The sequence below is a fragment of the Lithohypha guttulata genome, assembly GCF_036872675.1.
Source record: "Lithohypha guttulata strain CCFEE 5908 chromosome Unknown scaffold_2, whole genome shotgun sequence".
NCBI classification, from domain to species: domain Eukaryota; kingdom Fungi; phylum Ascomycota; class Eurotiomycetes; order Chaetothyriales; family Trichomeriaceae; genus Lithohypha; species Lithohypha guttulata.
The window spans coordinates 2,246,238-2,267,044 of NW_027042751.1; the positions used below are offsets into that span (position 1 = coordinate 2,246,238).

A 20,807-nucleotide genomic window follows, 5' to 3' on the forward strand; every position below is an offset into this window, starting at 1 on the left:
CCAGTACTGTCCGTCAAGTACAAGGCGTATGTATTGTGGTATCCTGTGAGATGATATCTCGCCTATCCTCCATTAATATGATCCAAGACGTCAAAAAATCATGCACTAATGACTGGAATTGCGCATCACTATGCTTGGTGACCTGAATGCAGCAACCGCAATGGAAGACCATCAAGGAGGCAAATAAGTATATATACTTTCTGATGTCGCTCGCAAAGTTCAGGACTTTCCTTTCTTGCCTCCGTCTTATATGCGAAGCTGTTGTACCTGTCCTAATCATACAACAGCACCGAAACTGATATAGCTGAGAAAAAAATTTGTCTATTGATCCAGCAACAACAGGAAGGACTACTCTCTATTTAACCACAGCACTTCCGATCTTACAAACTTATCGTCCACCGAGATGGCATTCTACCAAGCCATGCCCTGGCACGAAGGCGAAGAGAAGATCCACAAGCTCACACGACTCCCATCCGCAGACAACCCTACTCACCCAATGCTGCCTCCCATGCTAGCCGCACGCATCTCACGCTCTCCAACGATTGCGCTTGGCACGATCAACAACGAAGGTCGAGTATGGTGCACTGTTTGGGGCGGCGATGTTCCGATAGCTCAGCAGGTTGCTAGAGGAGGGGTCCTGGGTATCAGGACGCAGGTTGATGCTAGCTTTGACCCTGTCGTGCAGGCTTTGTACGGTGGACGGACGGATGGGGAAGTTGTGCAAAATGATCCTAAGGCAGGGAGGATGGTCAGTGGGTTAAGTATTCATCTTGAGGAGAGGGATCGTGTCAAGTTGTTTGGAAGGATGTTGGCAGGGAGTTTGAGCGTGGAGGGTGCCGGCAATGCTGATGCTAATGCTAGCTCTGAGGGCGAGGAGAGCCAGGAAGGGGTGAACGGGACGAGAGGCACGACAGGAAATGCACAACTTGTCCTGCATATTACTCAGTCTCTAGGAAACTGTCCCAAGTATCTCAACAAGAAGCACATAACCTCATACGCCACCGCCAAACCACGTCTGCTATCAGACTCACCCATCTTATCTGCCGAAGCCATATCCCACATTCAATCCGCAGACACCATCTTCATCGCCTCAGCCGGGCCAGAAGACATGGACTGCAATATCAGAGGTGGTCCTCCAGGATTCATCCGCATCATACAACAAGAAACTCAAACGCAAAGCGTACTAATCTGGCCCGAATACAGCGGCAACAACCTCTACCAAACACTCGGCAATCTCACCTTAGACGCTCGAGCCGGTATCGTCGTGCCCAACTTCCAAACAGGAACAATACTTTACCTCAGCGGCACAACCGAAGTCCTCATCGACGAAAGTGCAGCATCTGTCATCTCCAAAACACGCCTCGCGGTTCGGTTCACAGTCACAGCCGCTCGCTTCGTTGCCGACGGACTATGTTTCCGAGGCACACTATCCACCAGCAACAAGGACGTCAGCTCGAGCAATCCAGCAGTATCAAAAAACACCGCAGACGGAATGAGCCCCTACAACCCCAGAGTCCGGTACCTGATCTCGGAACTCGACGAACAGACCCAAAAAGACAATCTCACCTCTTCCCTGCCGCCAAATGAATATCGCAACAACACCTCAAAGAACAACGACACCGAAAGAACCGCAGCACTCGTCAAAAAGACAAAACTCACACCCACAATCACCAAATATCGCTTCCGTCTCGCATCGGACAGCGGCACTTCAACGACCCCCCTCTGGCAACCAGGCCAATACGTCATCCTCGACTTCTCCGAAGAGCTATACATGGGCTACTCACACATGCGCGACGACGACCCAACAAGCCTCAACGACGATTTCATCCGGACATTCACCGTTGCATCCTCATACGTCGCTGGTCGCAACGAAATCGAGTTCGAAATCATCGTCCGCAACGTCGGCAGTGTCACGCGCTGGCTCAGCTGGCAGAATGATCGTGGGATGCTGAGTGTTGGTGTCAAAGGGTTCGCAGGGACGTTTAGGTTTGAGGACTTGAAGGTGAGGGGAGCGGATCGGGTCAATGTCTTTGTTGCGGCTGGGGTGGGTATTACGCCGTTGCTGGGACAGGTAAGGAAAGATGAGGAAGAGGAAGCAGGCAGGCTCATCGTGCTGTGGACCTTACATGTCAGAGATATTGGATTAGTTGCTGAAGTGCTAAAGGTCGTTTCCGGAGCTGTGAGGATGCAGCTGTTTATTACTGGTACGAGTGATATAGCTGAGACGAGTACAGAAGTACAGTTGCTCGCTGAGATTGAGAGTAAGCTATCGGAAGGCCGAGTTACGATCCAACGGCGCCGGATGGGTGAGGGTGATTTGATTGGGGTTGAGGCTAAGTTTGGGGTCAAAGTTGCAAATTGGTATCTCTGTACTACGCCTGCCATGAGGAAGCAGGTCCAGGAATGGTTACCTGGAAAAGTTGTCGATTTTGAGAACTTTGATTATTGATTTTGTTATACAAGTCAAGAATCGCATCTGGTTGCTCGATCGATATGTGTAGGTAATTTGCCATACACCACGTACCTCATAGTCCAACTCAGTGGTGGTTAACGTGACATCGTACCAGACTCGAGCCACTCCGATGAAACGGCACCATTTGTGGTGAAGGATGTTTCCACACAAATGTAGTAGCTTTATATGGTGCGTAAAAGACTTCAAACCAACACATAGCACATCAAGCCATTCTGAGTTTCAACTGGCAGCGACGACTAGTGCTCCTAACCACCATCGGCGCCCTCGTACACATGTTTCACTGGATGCAAGAGCATGCCAGGAAGACACATTCTGAGATCGTCCAACTCTTCCACATCCTTGCCGAGCTTCTCTGCCAGTGCTTCCTTCTCTTCTTGTTCTGTTTCTCTGGCTATGTCGGCGTCCCAGCCCCAATCCTTGGCTTTCCAACCAAGCCATCTACGATAGAGGACATGTGGAAAGACCGACCTGTAGTACCAACTCCAACCACCGAAATTGGCCTCTCGGTCATGATTGTAAGGACTATCAAGCTGTTGACTCCATCTTGCTGGGATGCCATCATCGGCATTGAAAACAGCTTCAGCATACCAGGCAGGCCAAATTCGATCAGTCCAAATCGGGTGCGGCGCGTAAACTGCTTTCAAGCCATGGTGGAGTGCTACTGTGGCGGGCCACATTTCTGCTTGCATTGCACGACCTTGCATATTTTCGAGATGCATGATATGTAGCATCCTCTTACTGAAGCGGACCACTGTGTTGATGAATGTACGGCGAGGTATGGTCGGGAAGCCTGGATGATCGAAGCCATCATCGTTCGGATTCTCAGCGGAAAAATGAGGTCGGACTTCTGGTATAAAGTTCCAAACATGATTCCTGTAGGACCATTCTGTTTCTGCAGGGTCCCAGATAGGTTGAAGTGATATTAAGTCAGCCTCTTCCCCCACACCCCATTCGAAGTTGTCTTCCTCGGCAATTGTTGGAGGAAAGGGTCCCAGAGGATATTGAAAAGGTGCATATGGTCGAGGACCCCATACAGGTTCATCGATCAAGCCCATTGCTGACGCATTGAGTATTTTCTCGTCAGTGTCTGCAAGGAAGGCGTCGTAGTCTCCGTTCCATGATGCTGGGAAAAAGAAACGACTATTGCGTTCCCACAGATGTTTGCGAGGGATCTGTTTGGAGAACGCAGAAATTTGTTCGAGGAAGTGATAGTGGTTGCCGATGTATCTGGCGTCTGTTTCCCAATTCCAGACATAGTCAAACTCGGGATGCTGCTTTGAGAACCACTGTAACGGCATGAATTGCATCCAGTAGACTTGCCAATCGCCAACGTTGGGGTACCACTCTTCGCAGACACGTTCGGTCCAAAGAATTGCCATGTCTCGCAATTCTGCAGGCACTGTTTGCTTGAGGAGTTCTCTATAAATCTTGTCATCGTTGTAGATATCAGCCTCACGTTGTTTAATGTTCACGAAAAGGAATACTTGATACTCCCCTCCACTTAGCAGTGATGTTTCTGTGACCAAGGCTCGGATGGCCTGAATATCATTTTCTTTGTACTCATAACCCTCCCACGTCCTTATGAGAATTGCAGTTCTTGATTTGTACTGTCTTGCACCTTTTTCGTCCTTCCTGCGCTTGTTTGCCTCATCCAAAGGATCGTTGGCATCGTGCATGACTTTACTTGGCTTTAAAGGCATCGTTGTGCGCCCATCGGGAACATATCTTTCCGCATTCTTCTCTAGACAGGCTTCTTGTAACGCACCCCAGCGCATGCGATCCCATCTGGTACGACTGGATCTGCCAAAATTATGGTCTTTCATGCCGTATGGAGAATATCTTGAGTAGCGATCAAAGCAGAAGCTTGTATCGAGGCCTAACACTTTGGCAGACCCTAGAGTTTCAGGCGGTGAATTGTCTACCAAAGTCCGGTAGCCGTGTACGACATGATCGTTTGTAGAGGCTTCACCTAGAAGCTCTCCCTGAGGACCTTCACATGCTTTGTATTGGCCATGCCACTTCTTCCTCCAGGCGAGTGAATTGTAGTTGGGGTAAGGCAGGTAAGGCTCGGGCTTGTGACCGGCATGCTCAAGTTCTTGCACAGTATTGTTGAGATAGTATCCGTACTCCCTATCAGGCATCAGCAGCTGCACCACATCGACGAGTACGTAGTTCTTACCTGTCCAATGCCTCCCACCGGTTTGGGTCATAATCAGCATCGTCATAATCGTGCCAAGCCGGCCAATGATCTGTAGATGGTCTATTCCACTGAATGAATTGCTGGATTTTGTCCTGAAGCGCATCATACGAGAGCTGCTGTTGCTGGAAAGCTGGCCGACCACGTATTGCGTCAATTTGGGCCTGATATTCATGATAGCCATGATGATTGTGACCAGGTTGACGGTGAGTGCCATGCTGGTCTAAGAAATCTTCTTCTGCTGTATCAGCAACATATGTCTCCTCCCTGGATTTGTAGTCCTTGACTTGGAAGTCGATGACATTCCAGCCGGGAGATTCGTATGATTGAACCCTTTTGCTTTTTCTGTAGCACAGAATGATGATCAAAACTAAGATGAACGGAAGCCATATGCGTCTTCTGGAGGAAGTTGACGTTACTCTTGCCATTGTTTCTTCATGCCGAGTTCTTGAGGCTGAGATTGACAAGCAAGGAACTGACAATGCTTAAAGTGTGAGGACATCCATAGCCTGATGCGCAGCAGAATGGCTATGACGGGTGTGAGGAAGGAGACTTTGGGCTTCTGGATGTCTGTGGTAAGTGTAGCCACTTTTGTTTCGTTGAGGGAAGGTACTCGTCAAGTCCGAGTCGTCTTGGTCCTGCCTTCAATCCCCAAAATCCGCCTTTACGCCTGCTAAAGTTCAAAACCAAGAATTAGAATTGCAAAATAGTCCAGGCTCGACCATCATCTACTGGCACATTATATTGCCAGCTCAAAAGGCTGATTCTCGAAAGATGCACGGGTCCTGTCCTTGCCCATTGGAAAACCCATGGAGGTGGAGATATTGCAGGGCAGCGGCATCACGCACTCAGGTAGGTCTTGGTATTCACTGGCTGTATCATAATTGACCGGCACAACTGCAGCACATGCACGGGAGGGAGAGGGTGAAACGTGGTCAAGCGAAACAAAGGGCAATTACCAAGACACGTATTAACTCCGAGGTCATACCTGTAGCTACTTGTCCAAACAGTGTATCTCTGCATGACGATAGGTAGGCTCGTGCTTCGAGATTGTCATGGTATGCTTTACTCGAGGAGCTACGAGGAAGATGTCGAGCAAGATGGGTGGTTGGCATGTTGCGTCGATCGACTAGCTTGTTTCAGACATTCAAGGTGTCCACTCTTTTGAGGAGCCTCTTAATCAGAGAAACGACATCTCAACCTCACCCATCACTATTACCTTTATGCCTCTGCTCGCACTTGTCGCGAGCTGTGAAAGCGTTGTCCTGAGCGTAGAACGAAGCATGTTCAGTAACAGTTATGGAGACTCAGTCCAGCGTAGGGAATATTCCGCATTCCTGCCTATGATATGATCGCCAGATTTCGGATTGTTGTCAAACGCTCCACATAACAGGAACAGCCGCTGATACAAATCTTGTAACGAAGTCGACTGGTGTGCAGGGTCGTTGCCCGCCTTTTTCGAGCAGACATATCTTTCCTTGTCGTGTTTTCCTTCTGTTTTCATAGCAGTTGACGAATCGGTGTGCAGTAACTCCTAGGAGTGTGAGGACGGATATTCCGCACAATCGTCACACAGAATATTTGTATTGACACTGCACCCACACAGAAGCTCATTTGTTTGCGATTTGGGCGATTTCAGCAAGATATTCGGCAGGTCCAAAGTGCAGCTTCGCTCTTTCCAATCTTCGATCGTTCCTTCTTTCACTTCATCGACACCTCGCAGTGCGTCGTTCCAGGAGGCTGTCTTGTTTATTTCGGTGCTGGTCACCAATATTATACCTGATTAATTCGCAGGCTGCACACAGAACATTTTCGGGAAATGTTCGCAACTAAGGAGAACCCAATCGCTCTGCCTACAAGTCCTGTACTGCGAGCCAGCCGAAGACCTCAATATGTTCGAGAAGGAGTCTGCCTATTGGTTGCATTGACAATACTAGGTCAACTTCTTCTCGCCTGGCAATATTGCTCGGGAGATTTTCTGATAACAAGTCGGTTCCAAGATCATTCTGCAAATTCAACACTGGGATTTGGGTCCATATACGCAGTCTCGAAGCCTGGTTCACCACGACAACAACCTCTGATAAATGCTGCAAAACTGACAAGCCTCAATATAACCATTCCATTACAGCCTAGATGGAGCGAGCAAGATATTACAGACCTGCAGACACCTGGAAACTCAGCCCTCGATCGTGGCTCAGCACTAGCTTGGTTGGGTCATCGCAATGTCTTGAGCGAGTTCCTGAAGACCAGGCACGATACCGCATTGATTGTCGAAGACGATGTTGATTGGGATACTCAGCTTCGCAGTAAGCAGATACCGCAAACCGCTTATGCTATTCGAGAGCTTCTGGGATCTCACGGCAATGGGTACTACGGTAGTCTTGAGACATGGGACATTATCTGGCTAGGACATTGCGGAGACTTCTTCAATGCTGCTAGAGGGTCTGATATTCCTGTCATCAAGTCCTTCATCGATTCTGCGATGCCAAAGCTAGAAGAGCTCCACCCCTGGACAAGAGACTTCCTCAAAGAAATTGGGGCGGTCAAAGACCAACAGCGCCTGGTTCACAACTCTGTGCAACCACTCTGTACTTTTGCTTACGCCATCACACGGCCTGCAGCAGAGAGAGTCCTCAACGAGTTGGCAGCACGTGAGCCATTGCGAAACCTGGGAAATCCGTGCAAAGCATACGACGTCCGGCTACTCGAGAGTTGCAGAGACGAAGGTTTGAAATGCATCACCGTCAACCCTGAATTGTTTCATCACTCCGATCTGGGATCGGAAATTGCTCAAGTAACGGACAACCTAGGATCTACTCAACCAAGTTCGGTGCAAAAGGACATGACTGAGTTGCCAACCACGAACATCCGCTGCTCAGCAAGATCTGGTAAGTGGCAAGAGATTCGCGATAGCATCACCGACTCATCCATTGATGCGGAAAGTCTAGTGAAAGAATTGGCGGAGCTTTCATCAGAGTGTTACGTAGATGACTTCTTGCCGCATGACTTAGCTTGAAGTGTCAGTAGCCTTAGATCATCTTCACACCTCATATAGATGAACATCTTAACCATGCGATTGCGAAAGTGCTATCCTGCCAGCGCCCGAACGATCCCATAATACAATTACGGTGGGGTGACTTTGCGGCTCACAAGCCTTGGCACAGGCGCGTTCTTAGAAACTTGACGCGTAAATAGGTGGTAGTTGTCGCATTTGGTTCGCGAAACTCTCCAGATTTGCAAAGGTCCATAACTTTGTCGCAATTCTCACTCACGCTCAGTTGCTCTTACGCGAGCCATGTTACAATCCTTATAGACATGGCAGCACTTACAAGCAAAGATGAGCCACGGACAGCTGAGTATGCTGGCGGTAAGTACAAAAGAAGTGTCCGATCTGCCCGGCTAGTAGTCTAACATCTGTGGTGCAGATGAGGTATCTGCAATTGTCCTAGACCCTGGCTACGCTTCGACAAGAGCAGGCTTTGCTGGTGAGGACGCCCCTAAATCGATCGTGCCATCCAACTATGCATTCTACCAGGACGCCTGTCTGTTTGGCGACCATGTCATCGATGTCCCCCGAGATAATGTCGAAATCAGAAACCCATACTCTAGGGATGGCATAGTTGAGGACTGGGATACAGCAGAAAAGTTATGGAAATATTCCTTCGCTTCCAAATTGACGGGCATACGGCCCAACAAGGCACTTCAGGAGTGGCTCAACGATGTTAACGCCGTGCCTAACCTGCAGAAGGCCATGGCTGACGCTGAAGATACTGAACGAGCTTTGGAAGACCATCCTTTGTTCATGAGCGAACCGAATTGGAACCCGATCAAGAACCGTGAGAAAGCAATCGAAATAGCTTTGGAAAAGTGGGCGGCACCAGCTTTCTATATCTCCAAATCCAGCGTATTGTCTGCCTTCAGCATGGGAAAGTCGACAGCTCTGGTCATCGATATCGGCGCCTCTCAGCTCTCGGTAGCGGCTGTACACGACGGCATGATCCTTCGAAAAAGTATAACACGCTCACACCTAGGCGGCAACTACATTTCCTCGCAGATTCGAAGCATGCTCGCTACCCACGATCCGCCGATCACCATCAATCCTCACTACATGGTCAAAGCCAAGCAGCCCGTCGATGCTGGTCAGCCGGCGAATGCGATACTCAAAACATTCGATCAATTCAAACAGCCACCACAAACATCCTACCACAGATATCAGGAAGAGAAGACAATACTTGAATTCAAAGAAGTATGCTTACAGACCTGGGCTTCTGGCACTTCATTCAGAGGTCAGGGCGAAGCTATAGCACGAGAGCAATACGCACACCCATTCGAGTTTCCGGATGGTTACAACCAAACATTTTCTTCAGATCGCTTCAAGATCGTGGAGACACTCTTCGATGCACAGTGTCATTCGCCAAGCCCTGCTGGAAGTTTGGATGCACAATATTACCCGGCGCCAGAGCAGAATCAAACCATACCAGGTCTGGTGAAATTGTGCATCAATCAATGCGATGTCGATCTTCGACCAATGCTGTTAGCGAGTGTAGTCATAACCGGAAGCGCTTCGTTAATCAAAGGTTTGCCAGATCGAATCCAAGGAGAATTGACCAGGATGTATCCAAGCACGAAAGTTCGTGTCAATGCTGCAGGCATGCCTGTGGAGCGAAAGTTTGGAAGCTGGATTGGGGGTAGCATTGTCGCTAGCCTGGGAACATTTCATCAAATGTGGATTTCGAAGAAAGAATACGAGGAGCACGGTGCAAGTATCATCGAAAAAAGATGCAAGTGAAGCACGAAGCCCGCTCTAATCTCTGTACGGCAAAGCAGAAGAACTATTTTGCTGTGTTCACGTGGTCCTCAAAGGTGCTGATACCTTACTCTCTCCCACGATTTAACAGGGCGATAGCAGATTCATCGGGTGCCGAACACTGGCAACGCTATCGGAGTGTATACTAAGACCAAGCACTACACAAAATGGTCTTTGGTAGATCGAGCGTGGTCACTTTCGGTTGTTGTCGGGGAACCTCGGATGCTGACTGTACCCAGGAACGTGGTGCCACCTAGACGTAAGGACCTGTTTTTGAGCCAGACCGCCGGGAGTTCGTGCATATTGGACGTGGCCCTTGTCGAATGCTGCAGCTGTGACTCGTCGAAACCGAGCATCCGCTGTCATGTTTTCAGTCGAGAGCTGGGGTTGGTAGCAAGCCAAGAACAAAGACCAATTGCTTGGCTACAGGGTACCCACCAATTCTTGCACTAGCTGCGATTTTCTAGCTAGATTTCCATATCTATAGGATCATCAACTGCATACCCCTCTCGCTTCGACGCTTGACAGTATCAAGGTGAAAAGTATTGTCCGTATTGCGGTAGCTTCAATAAAAGCCGAAGCCTGTATGCTCCTAGCTGGAGTTTGATGGGAAAGTTTAAGCTCTCCACTATCAGATCATGGACTTTCCGGTTTCTGTCTGACATCCTTCCTTCCTTCCATCACGACCCACCAACGCGACGATCGCTGCACTAATCTCCATCTTCTACTTTGATCCCATATCTTATTCGCAAGCAGACTTGTATTCTCTTCTGATACTAGAATTAATCGAGATCTAAACACTCAGCAAGGACCATGTCAACACACCCAACTGACTACAGATGGATGTTGCTCTAACTGAGATCTAATTTCAAGTTAATGGAGTCGAGTCTTTCGCGAACAGACGGACAAAGGACTTTTGTCAATTTACTCATGAATTTGGTCATATTGTTACGTGGATGACCAGGAGTTCGAATCTTTAGAGCCAGAACAAGCTATATAGCAACCCCACTGAATTGCTTGGTCGAGCGGCCTTCAGGACGAGGATTTCGGACATCATTGTCACATTCACGATCGAGCTTTGTGCAGGCGAAAGATTCTCGTTGGAGCAACTGAAAGTCAGACTTGATTTTTGCACGGAGTTTCTCGATGGCGACTCAGAATGGAAATGCTATGGCTAACAGCAGCACCAATTCGGATGACCCACCAGTGTCAAAAGAAGTTCCTGGAAAGGCGCGGAATACCTCACCGCTACTTGCAGACAGTGGTTCATCGGCATCTTCAGGAGGTGACTCTGAGACGTTTTCCCTCGATGATACGATGAGAGATTTTCCTGTCCATTTCGACCGAACCTACCACAAATACAAGGCAGGCAGCTACCCTTTCCCAAACGATGCTCAGGAAGTAGAGCGGATGAACGAACAGTTTTGTCTCATTAGGGCTGCACATGAGGGCAAAATGTTTATGGCTGACATCAAGGAGCCAGGCAACATATTGGATATTGGAACTGGTTCAGGTATTTGGGCTATCTCCGTAGCTGATAACATATTTCCAGATGCTCAGATCACGGGCATTGACTTGTCACCAATACAACCTCATATAGTCCCACCAGGAGTTCGGTTCGAGCAACAAGACTGTTCAGAGTTGGATTGGTGTCGACCAGCCGATAGCTTCGATTTCATATTCAGCCAATGCTTGATGGGTAGCTTGAAGGACTATCAGCAACTTCTGATCACGGCTCGGAAGTATCTTGTTCCTGGAGAAGGTTGGATGGAATGCTGCGAGGTAGATAATATACCTTCTTGTGACGATGGAACTATGCCTGAAGATTGGCCTCTCAAGAGATGGTCGGAATGGATGGTCTACGCCACTGAGCAAGGCGAAAGACCTCTCAGGATAGCCCCGTTTGTCAAGAGATGGATGATAGAATCAGGGTACGTTGACGTTCAAGAAGTGGTCGTCAAGATTCCTCTAGGAGGCTGGCCAGCACTTCCACGCCTTAAGAAGCTTGGCAAACGTTTTCACACCCTGGTTCATGACTCTCTACCTGCTGCATCGTACAAGACCTTTAATGAGGTCATGAAATGGGATAGAGCTAAGATCGAACTGTTCTTGGCTAGTGTTAGGGAAAGTATGCAGACGCGCAAGATACATGCTTACTACTATTGCCATACAGTTTACGGCAGAAGACCCTCAGCAGATGAGGAGAGACAAATGGGTCGGATGGCGCCTCCACCTCCGCCTTCGCAACGGAAGGCGAAGACGTGAACATTTTACTTCCTGGCCGTGATCGTGTCTGCGGCCGATTGCGATCGCATGGCAGTTACTTACCTCTTAGCACTTCAACAACGACACCGTGCGATGTGACTTAACAAGTAACACGTTGGCTTCATCTTCAAGAACAGCAATCACTCCATCTCACTCGAAACAGAAGCGGACTGTTCCCTCTACCGTGTTTGAACACATACTGAGGTTTAGCGTGCGGCGCTAGACTAAATCCACAGAACAGAACCTGACGGAACTTGCATCCAGCGACCATTGATGAGGATACAGTGTCGGCACGGCACGATTACCATCGTCGTGCTGATACGAAGTTGGAGAAGATCGTGAATCCCCGAGTTTTGTGTGGTAGGGTGAACACTTCTGAACGAAATCTTCAAACTTCTGCTACGCCAGCATACTCGGGTAGGGTCAACATACTCGTTCAACGCACGACATGCAACGAAGTCCGCACAATATGACGAGCAATATGAGCTGCATGATGAATGGATTCGATGCAGCATCTACGTCAGATTGTCTACGAGTACACTCAGCGAGGCTGTCGATAGTGCTGAGAACAAGATTACGCGCCATGGTGCTGCTCTAGTCCATCGTGGGCGGTGGTCTTCCAAGCCTTGACCTGGCAACGAGCCTCAAGATAAGCCTGTCTTTTTAGACTAGCCGATCGATTCGCGATGCACACGGAGCGACTACCATACATTGAGGTACCCCTGTCTTTGAGCCAGAAACCTCTTGCAGCACACTATGACGTCTAAGTTCTCGTGGTTCTTGAGATCGCCAAGCAAATTCTGGCAATAGGGTTGTCTGATTTGCTGTGTGACAGTAGGTTTGTCCTGGAAATTTGAGCCGTGTCTTCACCAAGTCTTTCGTCTTCACCACGATACCGAATTTGGGTAGAAGATAGTACATCTGAGTTACTTTTCCTTGTTGCACTTCACTCCAGCGATAGTCCATCTTCGAAAGCAATACTTCCTCGATACTTGATCGGTCATAAGGTGAAGACGAGTGAAGACGAGTGAACGTGGTCACTGCCTACCATGCCTTGGTGTACTAGGAGATGATTGAGGTGATCAAAAACACAAAGCCGATTGAAAGAGGTCTCGAACATGCCAAACCGACACCACAGATAGTACAACGCCATATCATGCAAGATAACTCAAAGTTTGGCCCTCGCGAGTATTGCTGTACATGTGTTCTGCTGAGTTGGGATGTCTTATCTTTGGGTTCCGCAATTGGAAACGCTAGCGCTGCAAGGGATGGATGTTGATAAGGGACGAGTATCTCCTCCAATCAAAATGGAGCAATCCTCAGCCTCGTGGCATCTCGAACCTGTACATCGACCTGACCTTATCTTTGGGCACTTCCCAACTGCGCGTTCGGAATCCTAGCATCACCAATCAAATCAACATGCTGTTCATCCTTGATCAGTGCTGCAGACTGGTGTCGCTCGACAAAAAATGCTCTAATCTCAAGCGACAACAAGACTCTGCTCGAAAATGGTCTGAAGAGTTTACAAAACCTGGGGTGGGAGCTTGTTCAGATATACTGACATCGAAACACTGGCAACAGTGATGTTAGCGGTCGGTTTTAGAACACGGCTAGAGGAAACTCTGATTGCAATTCCAAGGCATGTCGGTATTGGACCGAGATAGATGACCATGGGCCAATCTTGCTGTAATCGATATTGTACGCAAACACAGATCGTACTTGCAGAACCTGGGCCAGTGCAACAAACTCGAGATCGCAGCAAGCACTATGGTATCGATAAGTCAGAAACCTATTGACAATCTCAGCAAGCACAAGACATTGTGTTTGTCGCTGTGGTCTGTTATCTCTCAACCCGTATTGGCCCGACAGGGCTTGGTTCAACTATCTCTGCATCTCCATTGGCTCCGAGGCGGCTACTGTTGAAAAGTATCGACCCGCGGATCTACCAAGATCGACTCCATATGCCACATCTGTAAATACCCTGGTCCAGGTCTCTATCCCCCGGAGAAAGCATGAACGTCATATCTGTAGTTGCACATTGAAACTCGACAAATGTGGGTAAGATGATAGACCTCCAACATCTATATAGACTGCCACTCCATGCCTTTCTGGTAGATGCCAGTATTGTTCAACAGATACCCAGGGCAGCAAGCTCAGCCCATTTGTACACCAACACATTTGAAGTGAAAACAGAAAAGCAGCAACACCACCGCCAATATGTATAATCCAATGTTGCTGTTCAAGGCCCCTATGGTCAACCCGATCAACCTCAAGGCCGAGTCAATACCAGCCCTCAATGTCGTTAACATGTATGGACGAGTTTGGTTCTTCTCGTGGTTCGGCTTCCTGATCGCCTTTTGGTCGTGGTATGCCTTCCCTCCACTCCTGTCAGTCACCATCTCGAAGGATCTTGGCATGACTACCACCGATGTCCTCAACTCCAATATCGTTGGCTTGCTTGCAACACTCCTTGTTCGACTTATTGCTGGTCCTGCTTGTGACAAGTTTGGCCCAAGGTTGACATTTGTTGGCTGCCTTCTGATCGGTGCAGTTCCAACCTTCTTGGCTGGTACCTGCTACACAATCGGTCAGCTCATGGCGTGTCGATTCTTTGTTGGTATCCTTGGTGGCAGTTTCGTACCGTGCCAGGTATGGTCGACAGGTTTCTTCGATAAGCCAATTGTTGGCACTTCGAATGCTTTCATTGCAGGCTTTGGTAACTCTGGAGGTGGCATCACCTATTTCCTCATGGTAAGTTGGGCCTGGCATTATGCTAACAAGCACGGACCCTTTGCGAGAAAGGATTATGCTAACGAAGTATAGCCTGCCATCTTCGACAGCCTCGTCCGTCGACAGGGTCTGACCCCCCATGTAGCATGGAGAGTCACTTTTGTTGTCCCTGGTATCTGCATCGTCGCCGTTGCCATTGCCATGCTGCTCCTGACTGACGATACACCAACCGGTAAATGGGCAGATCGCCACCAGGCTGCTCAGCGAAACCTTCAAGCACATGGTATCCAGGAGACTATTGTCGATGCTCCAACAGGTATCCTGGCGAAGGAGGATGACAGCTCTCGATCCGGTTCCTCCTCCCCTCCCGCCGTCGACGAGAAGACCCTCGAAGCTGGACAGCGTCGACCATCGAAATATGCCGATCACGAAGCTCCTCTCTCCGAACAATCGATGTTAGATACAGCTCGCGGTGAGATCGTCGTCAAGCCTACCATGAAAGAGATGATGCACATTATTATCACGCCACAGACACTCGTATGTGGAGCCGCATACTTCTGCACATTCGGTGGTGAATTGGCTATCAACTCGATCCTCGGAAAATACTACCTTCGCAACTTCCCAAGATTGGGACAGACAGGTTCAGGTAACTGGGCCGCCATGTTTGGCCTGCTGAATGTTGTGTTCAGACCAAGTGAGTAACATCCGATCTTCTGCCTCTGACGCACTACTAATGTAAACTAGTCGGTGGTCTGGTTTCTGATTACATCTACAACAAAACCGGCGGTTCCGTCTGGGCGAAGAAATACTGGATCGCCTTCTTGTGTGTCGGCACAGGTGTCTTCCAGATCGTCATTGGCGTACTCGACACCCGTCATCAGCCTACCCTCATTGGCCTGGTCGCCGGCATGGCTTTCTTCATGGACGCTGGAAATGGTGCTCTCTTCGCCTATGTACCACATGTTTATCCTCAGGTATGTTTTCCTTCTGTGTTTTGTGAGCGAAATATTTGCTAATCAGAAATACAGGCAAACGGAGTCGTCTCCGGCTTCACTGGTGCCTTTGGTAACCTTGGTGGCATTATTTGCGCCGTTATCTTCAGATATATTGGCACTGACTATGCGAAGAGCTTCTGGATCATCGGTATACTCACAATTGCCATGAACCTGCCAGGTTTACTCATCAAGCCATTCCCCAAAGGTCAAATTGCTGGCCGATAGGAGAGAAGTGTATTTGTTATACAGCGTTTGGTGTTGTGAAAGATAGAGTTGAATTCGTTCCAGCGTGTCTGTATATTGTATAGCAAAATCAGAGTCATGGTTTTAGTTCGTTTAACTTTTCCACATTGTTTTCGTGATATGAGGATAACAGACAGATCTCATGGCGATCGTAGGAAACAGACAAGCTCAAACTTCGTGCTTGTCCCGCAATCGAAGTTTCGGAGAATGTGGCGGCCTGTCATGCAGTACTCGTACTGGAACTCATCCAACAACTCTCCAACCTCGATATATATGCAGGTGATCAAGACACTTTCCTGAGATGTTGCGAGCTCACCCCATTCACAAAAGCACCAGTCAGCTCATAGTATCCCAGATACAGAATCCAAGCTGGAACAAACACCCATATCCCATTGAAGAAAACCAGGTACAACCACAAATAGATCGGATCATCTCCAGCCAGAGCAGTATTTCCAGAAAGCCATTCAGGCGCAAATGTCATAAAGCCTCCGTACAGTTCGCCTGTCGAGAGCACCACCGCAATAAACCACATCCTTGCATCAAGACGTGCTTTTTCAGTCACGTTGCTTGAGTTTGTGATTCTCGCGATGAGGTAGCATATGTAGGCAGCGGCAGGTCCTGCTAGAAGTACTGTGAGCAATTCTAGGGAGATCACGTTCAGGTCCGAGCCGCCCCAACGACTATCGGCCTTTGCGTATTCTCGCCACAGTCGAGCCATCGGGCCTTGGGAGTAGTAGGAGCCATAGTTGCGATCTGTATAGCCGAGAAAGGAAGGGCCTTTGGCGAGAAGAGATGATGATGGGTGGTCGGAGTGGTTCGAAATGGTCTCGTAGGACACAAAACAGTGATATAGATAGGAACCCTCGATTATGCTGTGGGTGAGGAAGTCGTAAACACACCAGGTGAAGATCCAATAGTACTTTTTCGAAACGGTTCTGGGAAGAAGGCGGCTGGCTAGGAGCTGAGCTGCTGGCATGAAGGAGAATGCTAGTGCTAAGGAGAGACCGGTGCCAAGGTCGAGCTGGAAGGGGGGGGGGGGTGTCGCTGGAGGAGGCATGTTGGTTCTTGGAATGAACTTTCTCGCTGGTAGGGATTGTTGTGTGTCATCTGTATGGTACCGAGCGCGTCAACTCAGCTCTTTGAGACATCGAGACCATTATAGATTTAGCTCTCTTTTGAGCTGGGAGAGCCAAGACTACACTAGTGGTTCGCAAGACAACCCCTACTCAATAAATTTACCATGAAATAGATCTTAGAATGAGAAAGGTTGATACATGCTTTTTCGTAACTAGTCGATCGCTATGCATGTCGTCTAGTTATCGAGCTTCAGTGATGCTCCGAGCAGTAGTCGTTCAAAGTCAACACAGTCATGTTGGGTACAAGCAGTCATGCAAGTCGTGCGCACAAGACAAGGGACTCATTAGGAACAACTCTTACCTGTCCAACAAGCTGTTCAATTCTAATCCTCACTCTGTGCAGTCGTGACATTATGAGCATTGGCACGAGCCTCTGCCTCGTGTCATCTATAGCAATATCTCTTCTCGGTATCACTGATCCATCGTATGCCAAAGTTTCATTCTGCTTTGACCAATTACCGAACCTCCAGCTATTGTCATCGTTTGAGGATTGATATCTTGCTCTTTACTACATGTAGCACGATCCCAAGCTATGTGTGGTGTACGGCAGAAGGGTAGCAAATCTCTCGGAAATATCTCCGGCAACATGTACACGTTTTCAACCTTTCCGTGAGATTTGAGATCGTGAAACGCTACCAAGCGTCAACAGTATACTTGGAAGACGCAACGCAATCTGAGCAATAGTCAGATAGGCTGACTAGCATCGAGCCAGAGATCTTAACTATGGATGTGGATCCCCGTAGAGATTGCTCCTCGAATGTGGAGCGCAAAGGCTAGTCTTACCGTGGTGAAGCCAGCTTGATACTGGATAGTGGTATCGAGTCATGCTGCGCACGAGGCGCAACCTTACACTGTGGACAGACACCGAACTCAACAGAGATGTTGGATGGCGCGAAACGTGCCGACACAAAGAAGAGAGTCTTGTGGCGCACGCCCCTCGAGATCACAAGATTGTGGTGTACTTGCTATCAGCAACGCCGTTGACCTCAGTTATAGAAGAGCCTCAAAGGACTGGTTTTCGGTACCATAGGTGTCCTTCAAGTGCTTTGAGTACACCTGGTAATGAAACGGGCATACCGAGTACACTCGTAGCAATTCGTTTCAACACCATCGATCGTCTCCAACAAGTCCGAGATATGCAAGATCATACTCATCTCCTGTTCATGCAATAGCTACAGTGGCAAGACTTAGAGTTCGGGAGATAAAATGATGGAAGAGGGCCACCTATCAAAGTCGCGGTTTAGCTGTCTCTAACCACGCTGGACGTCAATACGTTGTCATTTGGATAGAAGAACAACGTTTGAGCGAACCAACAGGCGGTTCCTATCGTAAACCCCGTAATGTCGTTAATCAGATTAGCTATGTCAAATGAGCTAATCATATGGGGATTTGATGCTCCGAACGGTCCACTCCTCCAAGCTCGAGTCAACGTGCTCGGAGCTCGTCGCATTCGCAAGGTGGCAGTGGAAGATGGAACAGCAATGCACACAAGTTCTCTGTGAATAAAGCGAGGTCGTGGTGAGGATGCCGGTCGGAAGAATGTCCAAATTCTGTCCGGATACTGGCTCGCACGATCCTACAACGTTGGGTGTGGGAGGAATGTTAGGTATCCTATGTGTGGAATTTCACATCATCTATCGTTTGCTTTCCGAATGACTAACTTCTATAAAAGGCTTAGTATGTCCGATTCCACTCCAGTACCAGATGCTGACCTCAGGGGCACCGCAGCTTACTGGGTACCTGCTTCCGGGGCAAGACGGAGACGTCTTGCGCCTTCCTCGTTCGTGATTGGAGATCTTATCATGATTGACGCCACTTATGCAAGGAACCTGGCTACGGCGCCCGTCAAAGAACGAATGAAAACCTTCCTGTGCAGCCCGACAAGGAATTGATGTCGGTGGTTCATGTCTTCCCCTCCGACATACATTTGTGAAGGACGTTTCAGAAAGGCAACAAATCATGCTTCAGGTGGCTCGCAACGAGCTGGCGCATCGTCCAAAGTCCAAGACTATCTTGGCTCCGCCAGTGACTTCTTTCAGAGCCACTTTTCGCGCGGCCTAGTGGTTTATGAGAGCATGGACACCCTGGATGGTACTTCCCTACAGACTTCGTCTGAGCCCGTTTGCACGTCTCTTTTCTTGAATCGCATCCCGAGCACTTGACATCGTTTCACACCCTCCTGGACTTTGCTGATTGTCCTACCCTCCTTGTCATACCTTCCTGACCACTCTTTTCGCGCTCTTGCAAACATTCCATTCAAACCGGTACATATTTTAGCTGTTCGCCGACCGTCATCATTCACATTCTCTCCTGAACAGAGCCGCAATTCAATTTCCTCTCGTGTTCTCGCTGGACGAAGATCACTTCACCACTTTACCACCCTCTTTAAACACCATGTCGAGACTTCACAGACCCAATGCGGGACATCTGGCGCTACTATGTATATTGAGTGATACCGCGTCAGCCTTTCCTGTTTCGACACACCTTATCAAGCGACATATGACTGCTGGTGCACAAGCCGGTTTAGGCATCGGCATTGCAGTTGCAATTGTGATAGTCGGCCTCATAATCACATTTTTCATTATACACATGAGACGCAGAGCTCATAATGAAGCAATAAACAGAGAACGAGCCATCATGGCAGGAGAGAAAAATAGGGACGGATCAGACAAGGTCGACAAATTTGCGCCAGAACTACAGCGACCTGGAGCCCCACGCAGGAACAAGAGCGTAAAAGATCGATTGATGGGACCACTTTACCGAGGCAGCATGATTGAAATGCCACAGCGAGCCAAAATCGGCGGTGCTAGCAATCGACAGTCGACTATGACTATGGGAGAGGGAGACAACTCATGGCTGAACAAGCCTTGGACTGCCAACGAGAATTCCCCTCGTCCGAGTTTTAGCAGCAAACGTGCAACGAGGATGATGATGATGATGTAAGGAGCTACGTATCTGGAGTTGCAAGAGCATTATATAAAGCATTTACTGGCGGAATGGCACGAAGACACTGCTAAGGTTTACTTGTTGCCATCGAAAACACTACCAAAACGATCATTTCTCTGCGTAGTGTTAGCTGGCGTTGGGGTTTGAGGGTCATAAATGCTCGTATAACGGAAGGAGCGTCGTGCTCCACGGGATCGACAGGTATCCAGACGGCTGATTGTGTCCTCAGGCTAGACTAGTGGTTCTGTAGATCTGCAAGCACGATGTTGCTCACACAACATTGTGTAACTGCCCACATCATTAACAATTGAAACCTTTTAGTCATCCTGAAAGAGTCTTCCTTCCGCCAGTAATCGACTTCGATCCGGACGTGCTGGCTATGCTCACTTTCCTGACCTCGCTACCAGCCACTGCAATACAGCCTCGAGGTTGGTCTCCTCCTTTGCACTTACTCCATAGCAGCTGATTTCCCTGTGCGTAACTTTCTTCAGATTCAAAGCCTCAATCACTTCGTCGACAGTCATCTTCTGTCTAAGATCAGACTTGTTTGCCAAGACAAGCAAAGGAATAGATGCGAGCGACTCGTTCGCGAGCAATGTATGCAGCTCATCCTTTGCCACAGGCATGCTATCGCGATCGGCGGCATCAACGACAAAGATAATGGCATTGACGTCTCGGCAGTACCGCTCCCACATATTGCGAAATTTGACTTGACCGCCTAGATCCCAGCATCGGATCGAGACATGACCCTTCTTGACTTCTTTCTTGTTAAATGCGACAGTTGGTATTGAGTCAACCGTGAATTCTTGTCCCTACGACGCGTAAGTATTCGAAATACATAGAAATCGAGATTCTTACTGCTAAGACGCGCACAAGAGATGTCTTTCCCGCATTCTGTAGGCCGACTATGGTGACATCCATTTCAGTGGCCCAGAAGAGCCACAGTAACCAGTCCCATAACCAAGTGAAGAGGCCAGCCATGATTGAGACAGGAATCAAGCTCCTACGCTATCAC

The 20,807-nt window shown here is 48.7% G+C and overlaps 8 protein-coding genes across 8 annotated transcripts; 5 read left to right on the top strand and 3 right to left on the bottom strand.

Moving 5' to 3' along the window:
* Positions 1–403: 403 nt before the first annotated feature.
* Positions 404–2,449, top strand: LTR64_002918 (uncharacterized protein; the record flags this gene model as incomplete). The annotated part of the gene is made up of 1 exon (XM_064897282.1): positions 404–2,449. One exon carries the CDS (start codon positions 404–406, stop codon positions 2,447–2,449), a length of 2,046 nt encoding a protein of 681 aa, XP_064756232.1.
* A 269-nt stretch (positions 2,450–2,718) lies between these two features.
* On the bottom strand, positions 2,719–5,098 carry LTR64_002919 (uncharacterized protein; the record flags this gene model as incomplete). Its single annotated transcript, XM_064897283.1, has 2 exons — positions 2,719–4,603; positions 4,653–5,098. 2 exons carry the CDS (start codon positions 5,096–5,098, stop codon positions 2,719–2,721), a joined length of 2,331 nt encoding a protein of 776 aa, XP_064756233.1.
* Positions 5,099–6,489: 1,391 nt separating this feature from the next.
* On the top strand, positions 6,490–7,686 carry LTR64_002920 (uncharacterized protein; the record flags this gene model as incomplete). The annotated part of the gene is made up of 2 exons (XM_064897284.1): positions 6,490–6,564; positions 6,799–7,686. 2 exons carry the CDS (start codon positions 6,490–6,492, stop codon positions 7,684–7,686), a joined length of 963 nt encoding a protein of 320 aa, XP_064756234.1.
* A 299-nt stretch (positions 7,687–7,985) lies between these two features.
* Positions 7,986–9,459, top strand: ARP4 (Actin-related protein 4; the record flags this gene model as incomplete). The annotated part of the gene is made up of 2 exons (XM_064897285.1): positions 7,986–8,037; positions 8,096–9,459. The coding sequence occupies 2 exons, from the start codon at positions 7,986–7,988 to the stop codon at positions 9,457–9,459; spliced, it is 1,416 nt and encodes a 471-aa protein (XP_064756235.1).
* A 1,188-nt stretch (positions 9,460–10,647) lies between these two features.
* Positions 10,648–11,742, top strand: LTR64_002922 (uncharacterized protein; the record flags this gene model as incomplete). Its single annotated transcript, XM_064897286.1, has 2 exons — positions 10,648–11,605; positions 11,651–11,742. 2 exons carry the CDS (start codon positions 10,648–10,650, stop codon positions 11,740–11,742), a joined length of 1,050 nt encoding a protein of 349 aa, XP_064756236.1.
* A 2,217-nt stretch (positions 11,743–13,959) lies between these two features.
* Positions 13,960–15,692, top strand: LTR64_002923 (uncharacterized protein; the record flags this gene model as incomplete). Its single annotated transcript, XM_064897287.1, has 4 exons — positions 13,960–14,493; positions 14,566–15,166; positions 15,217–15,446; positions 15,501–15,692. The coding sequence occupies 4 exons, from the start codon at positions 13,960–13,962 to the stop codon at positions 15,690–15,692; spliced, it is 1,557 nt and encodes a 518-aa protein (XP_064756237.1).
* A 301-nt stretch (positions 15,693–15,993) lies between these two features.
* LTR64_002924 (uncharacterized protein) lies at positions 15,994–16,767 on the bottom strand (the record flags this gene model as incomplete). Its single annotated transcript, XM_064897288.1, has 1 exon — positions 15,994–16,767. One exon carries the CDS (start codon positions 16,765–16,767, stop codon positions 15,994–15,996), a length of 774 nt encoding a protein of 257 aa, XP_064756238.1.
* Positions 16,768–20,175: 3,408 nt separating this feature from the next.
* On the bottom strand, positions 20,176–20,773 carry LTR64_002925 (uncharacterized protein; the record flags this gene model as incomplete). The annotated part of the gene is made up of 2 exons (XM_064897289.1): positions 20,176–20,604; positions 20,651–20,773. The coding sequence occupies 2 exons, from the start codon at positions 20,771–20,773 to the stop codon at positions 20,176–20,178; spliced, it is 552 nt and encodes a 183-aa protein (XP_064756239.1).
* Between the last annotated feature and the right edge of the window lie 34 nt (positions 20,774–20,807).